The sequence below is a fragment of the Sycon ciliatum genome, chromosome 1 (assembly GCF_964019385.1).
Source record: "Sycon ciliatum chromosome 1, ocSycCili1.1, whole genome shotgun sequence".
Taxonomy (NCBI): Eukaryota; Metazoa; Porifera; class Calcarea; order Leucosolenida; family Sycettidae; genus Sycon; species Sycon ciliatum.
The window spans coordinates 21,532,150-21,543,848 of record NC_088643.1 but is presented as its reverse complement, the minus strand read 5'-3'; the positions used below and the strand labels follow the sequence as shown (position 1 = coordinate 21,543,848).

At 49.0% G+C, this 11,699-nt stretch overlaps 1 protein-coding gene and 1 long non-coding RNA gene across 3 annotated transcripts; both read right to left on the bottom strand.

Moving 5' to 3' along the window:
- Positions 1 to 3,558: 3,558 nt before the first annotated feature.
- On the bottom strand, positions 3,559 to 6,415 carry LOC135817960 (uncharacterized). Of its 2 annotated transcripts, XR_010553602.1 has the most exons (5): positions 6,009 to 6,415; positions 5,866 to 5,908; positions 5,243 to 5,339; positions 4,762 to 4,862; positions 3,559 to 4,413 (listed from the first exon to the last, which is right to left on the bottom strand). It is a non-coding gene; the product is annotated as an uncharacterized LOC135817960 (long non-coding RNA). The 2 variants fall into 2 exon arrangements; XR_010553603.1 differs by lacking the exon at positions 5,866 to 5,908.
- Positions 6,416 to 8,767: 2,352 nt separating this feature from the next.
- On the bottom strand, positions 8,768 to 11,528 carry LOC135817949 (leucine-rich repeat-containing protein 59-like). The gene is made up of 5 exons (XM_065331258.1): positions 11,244 to 11,528; positions 10,698 to 10,770; positions 9,986 to 10,162; positions 9,597 to 9,638; positions 8,768 to 9,356 (listed from the first exon to the last, which is right to left on the bottom strand). The coding sequence occupies exons 1-5, from the start codon at positions 11,490 to 11,492 to the stop codon at positions 9,160 to 9,162; spliced, it is 738 nt and encodes a 245-aa protein (XP_065187330.1). The 5' UTR covers positions 11,493 to 11,528; the 3' UTR covers positions 8,768 to 9,159.
- Positions 11,529 to 11,699: the final 171 nt, after the last annotated feature.

Below are 11,699 nucleotides of genomic sequence, written 5' to 3'. Positions count from 1 at the left end.
AACTCACAAGTCATTACATGCACTCAAAACCAACACGACAAAGCAGCTGAGTGCAAGTGAGAGCATCATAGAGTGATTGTGATTTCGCTCGTTCTGTTTCTAGATTCTGCATGCACGGCACTGTCAGCATGCAGGGTGCGTGAGCGTACCCGTACAGAAGCTTTCTATGCGTCATCGTAACACCATGGATACAACAAGGGATTTTTCTCGCTTCCCCGATTTTACCGCGACCCGGCCGAGTCCCGGGGTGCCCAGGAGACTGGGATCTGGGTACCCGGCTATGCTGCAAGCCGGGCCGGGGGGGGGGGGGGATCTCTTCATCGTCAACTGCCGCCCGTCGCGTCCGCATGTCCGCCGATATGGAGACGACGCGGGCGCGGGGGGGGGGGGGGGGGGGGGGGAGACTTTACCGACCGATCCTTTCCATGTTATAATCGTTACTTTTCCTTTTTACCTGGACTCCTCCTTGGCTGTGAAGGGCGAGGGGACACGGTGACAGATTGTATTTGTATTTATGGATTCTCCGCAGGCCTTAGCCCAAGAGTAGTGCAGGAATGTGAGGATCATGCTACAACAATGAACAAGCCAATGAAGCCCCCTTCTGCATGTTGCCTAGCGCCTGGATCCGCATGGACCTTGTGAGCATGCACGACCGGGGAATAAGAAGGACCATGTCGACCAGCATGCAGCATCGGGACATAGTCATAGGAATGCTTTTGATCGTGCAGCCTACACTAGCAGAACTGAGCTAGCAGGGAGTCAGTCGTGAACTATGACTTATGAGTATGATTGTTTACAAAGAACAGGATTATGCACACGAATACATACAGCTTCCAGAACCTTCAACTGCTTAACATAACTTGCACGGCACAAAACAGAAAAGTGAGAATCATCGTACACACCAAGACAATCTGGACGTGATAACAAGTGACAAAATACAGCTGACTTTTTGCTCACGTCGCTCTCTTCCGTCTCATCCCGCTCCTTTCCTTCGACCTCCTCCGCCTTATCCTCGTCCTCCGTCTCATCTTCATCATCTTCATCATTCTGTCAGCATGTCCAGAGCTATCAAGACCCTAGTCAATAAAACATACTTTGCTGCCCATTTCATCCCCGTGTTCACCACGGTACGTGCGTTCATGGTGAGGAAGGATGTCCTACCTCCCCAGCTTTCAAGCCATTTGGTTTATCTCTTTGAGTGCCGGAATTGTGCTGCCCGGTACGTTGGTAGGACTCTTCAACACCTGAACGCACGTATCAGACAACATGTGCCGTTGCACTTATTACCACCAGCAGCCAGAGCAAAGAGGCCAAAGCGTGGTAGGCCGTGTAAGAACCCAGTTAGCTCAGTAGACAAACACGCTGTGCCGACAGCGCCGCCTGTTCCCGTGCCACCACCGGCCCTGGGGTGCCGTGGGTGGCTGGGGCTGGGGTGGGTTTGCCATCATTGACCTGGCCACCACTTCTCGACCCACTGCAAACGGCAGCGGAGCCTACTCTAGCACAACATCATCGTCCTGGAATGGAGGAGGGGCCACCGAGAGACACTGAACCTTCACCTCGGCAGTTGCCCTTGCCTCCGCCTGAGCCACCCCCTTTACCTTTGGTGACTACCGAGACGGTGGTCCCCCCGGTGCTGGGATCCACGGTGCCGACTGTGTCTGGACAGAGAGGGAGATCATCGACAAACCAAAATGAAACCAATATCCTCACCCATAGACCCAGAAGAAGCACAGCAAACTATTCACTTGAAATTTATGCACGGAATGGACTTGGCCCACGCAAAATGGACAGTGGAAATGGGTGTGCAGTAGCAGAGAACCCAGCAACGGTGACGCGGAGCAGCGGTCAAACGACTTGTGATGCTGGTGGAGATGATGGAGCCATGTTGGAGGCTGATAAGGAGTGCAGTGAGACTGAGCATCAAACGGATGATGAGGAAGTGACTGATGATGGTGATGGTGGTGATGAGGACGATGATGATGAAGATGAGACGGAGGACGAGGATAAGGCGGAGGAGGTCGAAGGAAAGGAGCGGGATGAGACGGAAGAGAGCGACGTGAGCAAAAAGTCAGCTGTATTTTGTCACTTGTTATCACGTCCAGATTGTCTTGGTGTGTACGATGATTCTCACTTTTCTGTTTTGTGCCGTGCAAGTTATGTTTTAAGAGAGCATGTCTGAGAAAACCAGAACATATGTGCAAGTCGATCTCTCAGATTTCGCTCAAATTTTGCAGGTAGGTTTGCTTTGGGGTGTAGATCGACATTCCAAAGCCCGCACAAAATCTTTTGAGGGGAACCATGAAATTGGCATACCCCTCAATATTGGCCCAATATTGGCACGATTTATGGGTCTACAAACGAGCCACGGCACAGCGTACAAGAACAAGCTACGAACAAAACTCTATCAAGCCAACATTACCTCACCTTAGAAGAGTTCTTGGGGCAGCACCACTTAGCCACGCCAGCATCCCAGAAGACGAGGGCAATCATCCCTTGACGCCACAAATGATCGTCTTGAAATTAGCCAAATTACAAGCGCTGATAAAACAGCGAGCTACGTCCTCAATTAGCAAACACTATACACCGGCAGATAGTAGAACACCTCTTCTAGCACTGAGGACATGTCCCCCATCATCCTTTTTGGGTTTTCTTGAAATAAACAATTTTGAATTTTTCCACTCGACCATTCTGAACTACGTCCAAACTCATACCTGCGCAGGAAAGCTCGCCCCTCCGCGACGTCTAGTCAGCAATTTCTACTCCAACACCACTCCCATCGCTGCAGAACAAAGTGTTTTGTTGACTCTGACAAGGAAAAGCAGCGGTGATCACTTGTCACTCCAAACGACAAGCTTCTCCTTCCGCCACCAACATTTTTCAGTGCAACAGTTGATGCAAAAGTGACTGAATTTTTGCGTGTAGTTTTTGGATTTTACTGCAAGAGGAATGAAGAAATCACGTGGATCGTGACGTAGAATAATGCTTTCTGGTGCACGACACAATGCAGTCCGTGCGCCAAGTTCGAAAAAGTCGTCTAAAAGTTGCACTTTTATTTGCAACCGCGGGAAATTTGAAGACGAATTTAGTGACATACCGAATTATTCTCAATTTTCGACTATTGGTTACCTCGAGAATACAGGCTTATCCTCCTATATCGATTGCTTTTGCGCCGTTATGGTGTTATAAGGGTGAGCGATGAGCACATTTTTCGAAAGTGCACCTCGATATTCGACATCTCAAGTCGTTGCGGTGCCCTTTTGTTTCTCTTCTCAATTTCCCATTTCGTAGATACGTCTCAGGAGATTGTGGGCCGTCTTATTTTGCAAGGCTCTATCTCTGATAAAACTACGCGAATGGGCGGACAGATGGTGTTGCTATAGGCCAGGAAGAAACCACGAGTGTCCGCACTGTGACCAAGTCCAAATGGGCCGCCAAAGCCAGGGCTCGAAACTGCATCCTGACAGGCAATGCAGACCATGTGTAGCCTGCCAAGATGTTCCCCTTGATGGCAGATATGCCCACCCCGAGACCACGCAATGCTGGGAATATGCACATCACCCTACAATACCACGAAATGCATGTATCTGCAAGAAATGCATGAAAAGGCTCATAAATCATTCAGCAGAGCCAATGCCTGTCACTGACAACGTGCAGCCTACAGACGCGATGCCTGCACAGCATGTTGCAGCAGCAGCAGCACCAGCAGCACCGGCACCAGCACCCGCAACAATACAAGACTGCTCAGTAGATGGTTGTGATTTGCCACGGCATGTCACAGTTTCATTACAAGCAGTAGAGCTGGCCGAGAAGCTTAACGTGAAAGTAAACGCAAATGATCAGCCAGCGGGTCTCTGCAACCGGCATAACATGCAGCTACATGACAGCAACAGGCCCACATGCACCATGTGTGGCGCACAAATAAGGGGTGTTAAGCGTAAATGTCCGAACGTCGGAGCAGTTCAGCGTCAGCTGCACGCTGAGCGTGGTCTTACGGTCACCGCGGATAGTGCTTTTTGCCTAGCCTGTTATAAAGGCCAACTGGATATGGTGGACAGTCAGACTACTGACTTCAAGCTGGAGAGCCTGGTGCAGAGTATAACAGACGAAATGCACCAATGCACCTCACCCGAGGAGTCCGCATTGCTGGCAACAGCAAGATTCGTCTGTCTTGCATTCCTCGAGAACCGTTCTCTTCTTCTGGCAACGGCTGCTGATTTCTTCACCTCTTCTTCACCATCCATCGACTGCAACAACCGGTGGCTACTGTCCAGCCTTATTTCTAAGCTTGGCGCTCATCTCAGCCATGGGTCATATGGTACCAGTAAGAAACGAGGTACGCTCCTGTACCGTACAGGGTGTGACACAGTTCTGTGCTTATACAATTCCCTCGCCGTAGCACGATCCCAGACCCTGAAACACAGAGCACAAAATGAAACCCAGCACACACAGCACACAAGCCAACCCAGTGGCCCATCATCCTTCGTGTCAGAGCTGTCGGCTGCAATGCGCTCACAAATCAAAAGTCAAGCACAAGAATTCAAACACAAAGAGCATAACGTTCTAACTTCACTGTCGGAAATGAAGCTGGACGCAGTGGTGGATAGTGTGGACAGTGAGTTGTGGGGATACATTTGGCTGATGATGTACAGCCAATCAAAGTCAGAAGGAAGTCAAGCATCCAACCACCGTGCAAAGAGGATCAGGTGCTTGTTTGTGCTATCATGCATGATGCATGCAAGCACACCAGCATGCACTTACCCTTTCCAGCTTGTTCTTTCGGTCTTTGTGGATGCACATAGCAATTCCAGCGAGGTCATGCGAGTACTAGCTCGAGTCGGCGCAACAGCAGGTGTCGACTCCTACAAGCGATATCAAAAGACCATCATTGATAAGAAATTAGAGCTCGGAATGAACAGAGAGATACCTCACGCAAAGTTCTCCATTGCAACAGTGGATAATATCGACAAAAACGAGCCAGGCAAGCGAATATACTGCGGAGACCAATCAAGAGGCTTTCATGGTACATTTATTCAGAGCATCACACCAAAGCCCATCAGTAGCAATATTGTTGCGTGCAACAGCATACATGTAGACCGAGTGCCACATCAAGGATTCCACTGTGCATCACAGCCTGCCAACACGAGTGAACCACAGGGTATGCGAGGCAGGTCCCGTGCAAGAACAATGATTGAAGGCCAGAAGCCACAAGTCGACCATCAGAGCACGCAGAGACACTTACCTACACCCCAGTTACAGCTGGATGATGCCGTTCAGCCTGATTGGCCCACTGGACCTACAGTAGTGTAGTGCTGTTGATGACGAGCGCACAAGACCATCTACAGAAAGCACAGAGAATCCAGAAAATACGGCAAAAACCTGTGACACAACTATCACACATGATCAAGATAAGGCTGCAGAGTACAGAATGTTCAGTATGCAACACCCAACCAGCGCCAGATGTGCGCGTGTGCGTGTGTGTGTGTGCGTGCGCGCATGCGCGCGCGCGTGTGTGTGTGTGTGTGTATGTATGTGTGTGTGTGTGTGTGTGTGTGTGCATATGTGTGTGATGCTGAATCGAACACACATGCTCTCACAATGCATTCGCATATGCTACGGACGCTGAGTCTCCAGCTCTTGCTTTTCTTTCAGGCCCTGCACTTCTGTGCAGTTGTGCTAAACTACATAAAAAGTTTCTTTGACTATGTACTCCATCTATAATTATGTAATGAACGTCCTACCATGGTACATACAAAAGAAACAGTTCAACAGACTACCTTTAGCCAGAACTTTAGCAAACTAGATTAGCAGCCAGGAATACTGCTGGATTTTGATTAAAATCTGGACTCCAACCACACGACTAACATAGAAATTCCGTTTAGATGTCGAAGACACAACAGCAAGGGGACTAGTTTGCAATGTCGAGATGCCCAAGGAAAATAAGCAGCCAAAACGTCCTTGTTCAAGCACAATTACTTTAGTGCAAAATTCCACACAATTCCACATACCTCCACGAAATTGTGGGCCGCTCCATTTTGCATAGCCTGATTGGGATGTGCTTTGGGAATCCAAACCCAAATATATCTACCTTTGGCTTAGAGCATAAGCCGAGAGTGTCCGATTATGCTATCCACTCCAGCACGACAAGCAAGTTGATGGTACGATTACGACGAAAAAATATGTAGTGCAAACACAGGTCTTCATGGTCTACAGTTGGGCGCAACGAACCTCAGCTAAAGTGCCATAGGTGACAAAGGGACATACCTCAGCAGCAAACCAAGTAATGAACAAGGATTCCTCCAGCACACGCCAGTTCAGGTCCAAATAAGGTTGCAAAATACCAACAAAACAATTGTGTCGTCGTCATCTTTTTGCACCTCGATTTTTCCCGCGGTTGCAAATAAAAAACAGGCTACTTAAGGGCTTGGCGCACGGACTGAATGCACACGATCACGATCGTTCCTGAGGCGGTATTCGAAACGGACCATGAGGGAGGAGGTAAGATGCATTATATGTCTTCCATGCTCTGCTCAGAACATGCAGAAACTATCGTTATAGCGCTAGCATTATTGCATTGGCAAGAATTCTTTGAGATATTTCCTCGTGCAGTACGAACAGGGATGCATTTTTTCACACTAACCTCGCTCATCCCGAACATGGTTCAACAGGAACTACGGCTAGTTTACATGCTGATGATCCACGTAGATCTGCAACAGCAAGGAATGAGCGTGGTCCATGCCATCAAGGTCGCTTGGAGTTGACCAGCGCGCGGCGCGGCCTACACTGGTTACATGGGGTATGTGGCGCGCCCACATGGCAGATTTCTTACGTCATGAACAACGTGATTTGACCGCCCTAGTCTCTGTGCTGCATGGTGAGGGAAAGTCCCGGCTGGAAGGCCTACAACACGACATGCGTGCTCTTGAGCTGGACATCAAGATGCACTTGATCCGACCCTCGACCGTCGACCGCGGGCATGAGAAACGACTTTACGAGCGCGTGTTGCGAGGAAGGAGTAACTGTAAAAGTAAAGCTTGTTTCATGCTGTTAGTACAGATTGTATACAATTGTGTTGAGATTTGACAAACACAAGCTTAGGAAAGTTGGGACGTGGAAGAAAGTACATGTACGAAGTCAAAATGGCTGCTACTCGTACGTGTGAAGTACATTGTAGTGTGGTCATTCTTGTTGCTATACCCGAGGTTGTTATTCGCGAGGTTGACTTTGCTATTGCACTGCATGGCATTGCACTTTGCAGTCGAACTTGCTAAGGTCTTGGGACTTCACTGAAGTATGCATGTTGCTACCAGAGAGTCGCAAAATACTGGTACTTGCGACGCCTTCTCCGCTACTACAATGTGACAGCCATGATAATAACATACAGTAGATCTACATCATCATGCAAGTACATTGTACAACTCTGGTAAGACGTACAGTAGAGATATCTACCCCCGTGCATGGGCAACAGGAAAGTGTACCGGTACAGTACTTAGTATCCGAGGTACAGCGCTGGCAACTGAAATCCGACCCCCTGGGTTCACTTTCTAGCGGCCTCTACCGGTATTAAAGCGTTTCAGCTTTCTGCTGTAACTCTGAGTTTCACGGTTTTAACCGATCATCAGACAGGAACAGTTGCTGTCTGTGTCTGATGATCGGCTAAAACCGTTAAAACCGTGAACCTCAATTGTGTGTACTAGAGTAAGTCCAGAGAGTAGTACAATACCGGTATTGTACTCCCTGCTACATTGTAGGCGCTGCACCTTTGAGCACTGTCACGGGCAACCACAACTCCCTCCAACATATCCTAACATACATGTACACCAGGGAGTCGTCCCTGGTAGCCAGCCACCAATGGATATATTCATCATTGTCTGGTGATTGCCTACATGTACAGTGCCATGAAAGAGAGCACAGTAAACCTCCCCAGATCCGGGCAGGTTGGGACCGAGCACTGCCCGTTACTCAGAACTTACACACTTACTGCATGCAAGAAAATATGTTTATGCTATAAATCAATGTGACTGTTTTGGGGCTGTTTTCGTTGAAAAGCCATTTTGTGACTCTAGATGCTGGGTCAGAAAGGTACCCAGTAGACGGAAGTGCCCGGATTAGGGACGTCCAGATCTGGGGAGGTTTACTGTAACAACTGAAAGAGCCCTATCACCAGCCGGTCGAATCATGTGGATGACATGAGGAAAGTCTCCGGACCAGGCAGTCAAGATGACCGACCACTCTGGACTCAGGCTCACGGCGGTCTTGAGAAAGCGGGCATAGTTGAATTAGTTGGTCACGGCAGCAGTCATAAGATGAACTGCCACAAGTGCAATGTGACGCACTGTATTCACTATTCGCTCTTTGAACCAAATCCTCCAAAGAAGGGGCTAAACTGGTCTCAGAATGAGGGGCGGGGGGGGGGGGGGAGAGAGAGAGAGAGAGAGAGAGAGAGAGAGAGAGAGAGAGAGAGAGAGAGAGAGAGAGAGAGAGAGAGAGAGAGAGAGAGAAAGAGAGGCACCAGGGCACACCCCAGTGTCTGCAGGTCTAGGAGCCGCACAGTGACCGGCGCACACTCGACTCCCGTCATTGGATTTCATTGAGCAGCACTGTACGAAAGGTACATCAAACAATTCGCCCTCCTGTGGCTCATGGCTTCGGTGCCCGTTGAAGCCTTTGAGCAGGCCAACACGCACACACACACATACACACGTGATACACGAATGCGAAGCACACATTCCACCTATTCGCACACTGAGCTCCAGAGAACTGCCACTGAAGGGGCGGCGGATATACGCCATATCTGCACAGCAGGAGAAAATTTCTAAATAAATCAAAATAAATCAAATCATAACACGGATGCCTTCAATGCCTGCTTTTGTGCCCGGGTGCACTGTGCTGCCACCTGACAGCTGATCGTACACCAGCTGCCATGTTATCAGGCAGCGGAAGGGCACTGAGTGAGTCAGTAACTATGCCAGGGCTTACCAGAAGCGTAGATCAGCATACAAGCAAGGAGTACCAGCATGAAGAGTAACGGGAGGCGCAATGCCATGGAACGCGGGACGAGAACAAAAACCTATTGACAAAAAAAGTAGAGTGGAGTAAAAATTCAATCAAGAAGCACTAAGTTGTGCCGACTTGTCCTGCAGCCTAGTACCTATGTTGTTACGTTAACTTCCGCTTCAAGCTTTCAATGGATAGCTTCAACTGTTCAACAAACCTGTCCATGAATTCTGTCCCCTGTTGCGAGTACTTTGTGAGCTGTTCGCGGCACACTCGATCGTCGGGCATGCAGTAAAACGCGTATGCCCCGCCAAGCGCCGCGAGTAGCACCACAAACAACATGAGTATCCACAGTAGACCTGCAGGGCACACATACACCAGGGGCAGCAGCAATACAGTTACTGTACGAGCATAGGCTCTCTGCAGCAAACAGCCGCGTGCTCAGATGCTCAATCACAACAAAACATTCTTAAAAGTTTTACTTAGAAAAGTTAAATTCTAGATTGAAAAAATAACATCTCTCTTTCACACGTGGACACACACACACACACACACGCACACGCACATCAATGTTTCTGCATATGCGCCAGGTGACTTACAGCTGCATGATCCTTGCTGTTCAGCATGCCTTTCCTTGCTTGCTGTAGTTGACCAACAGAGATGCACACACACACACACACACACACACACACACACACACACACACACACACACACACACACACACACACACACACGTACACACACACGTACACACACACGTACACACACACGTACACACACACACATACGCACACACAAACGACAAAAGTGACACGTTGTGCATGTCAAGCCAGATTTCACCACACAGGCTTACCTTCGTACCTGCACAAAATTGCAATATTGTCTGTCAGTGCAAAGGTGCAGTTTCTGCACCGGACCGCCAGGGACGATCCCTAAACAATCACTACATTTGGCGAGCAAAAAGGCCTGCATTCACTGCTACGTACCGCTCTGCGACCGTTCCAGATACGGGTCGTTGGACTTTTCTTGCTCGCCAGTATCGACTTTCCTCTGTCGAAGCTCCGCTTCCCTCTCTTCCCGTCGCCTCTGCTTCAACTCCTGCTTCTGTCGCCGGCGCTCAGCATTCTCCTTCTCAGTGAGCTCTCGCTGTAGCTCCAATGCTCCTACAAAAGCCACACAGTGACACATCGCGGCGCATGCATACACAAACGCACACACAAAGTTGGTATGGCATAAAACACAGTCCTGCCCATACGATGCATGTGTACCCAATAGCACTACAAGCTTCTAAAATAAAATCCACATGGTAGGGATATTCTCGTGAAGCATAATATCAGACACTGTCTTCTGGGTAGCGCAGGTACTTGATCATGTGCCCACACTGGCAAAATATGGGATCAGAAACATCACACTACACAGACTTGCTGTATTCGGGCACACAACTTGTAGTGCAATACGAATACAACCTGATTGGGACAAGAAGGCTGGCACATCTACCCAAACGATTCACAGAAACTAGTACCCGACTAGCTGACAACAGCCCAATATGTAACGCATTCACTGCGTTCACAGCTGTCCAGGCTCTCTGTCTGTCTATCTCTGTCCCCCTCTCTTTCTCTCTGTCTGTCTATCTGTCTGTCTGTCTGTCTGTCTGTCTGTCTGTCTCTGTGTCTGTCTCTCTCATCTCTGTGCACGTACGCTTTTCTCGCATGATGTTCTCCTGACGCGCCCGCTCTGCTTCTGCCGCCTTCGTCTTGATGAATCTCACAACCTTGTTGCAGAAGGCAAACACACAGAGTACAGAAAATGATTCTGTGCAATGACAACAAGCTACTCCAAACATAGCAGGTGCATATTCCAGTCACGGCAATCCGGCCTTCTCCAGAAATCAGGCGGAAAGGGGAAACGTATAAAACCGAGGGAAACAGATTACACTAACATTATGTCCACGGCAATAGCGAGTTTCTGTCACACAGTAAAATGTACCAAAGTAGGTATGGAAACCTCGTCGCCATACGGGATCAAGTTTCACACAGATTTTTCATACCGTTTTCCGTGTGAATACTGAGCGCACAGAGTACATGTGGCGGGAAGTTTAAGCATGCTACGAGCATGCTACGCACAGCAGAACCGGCGAAACGTACGAAAAATCCGTGTCAAACATCACTGCAGCTTAAACGGTGTTTAGTACGTAGTTCCGTGCAGCAGAAACTCACTAATGAATATACACGTACGTGTACTCACATTGGTAGCACATTCCTCGCACTCGCGCTCATCCACACAGGTACCCGCCACACCGGCGATCTGCGAATCTAACATGTTGTTCTTGAGGTCTAGCCACTTCAGCTGCGCCAACTGACTAAAGCTCAGGGGCAGCGAGGAGAGGCGGTTGCTGAACAGATCCAGCTGTCGCAGCTTCTCTAGACGGCCAATGGCCTGGGGCAGGAAGATGAGTACATTTTTGCTGAGGTCAAGCCTCTGCAGTTGCCGCATCTCACACAGTTCTTCCTGCAGGTACGCAGACAATAGGAGTCAGAAAGGATAATGACAGACTCAGACCCACAGAGCACATGCAACAAACAAGTAATAATTGTACCGAAACATCAGCACAGTCCAATTGTTGCAGGTGTAAAACAGATTGTAGTGCTGCAGAAAATAAAAGCGACGGCAAACGCAGTTAATCATAGGTATTCATACCGG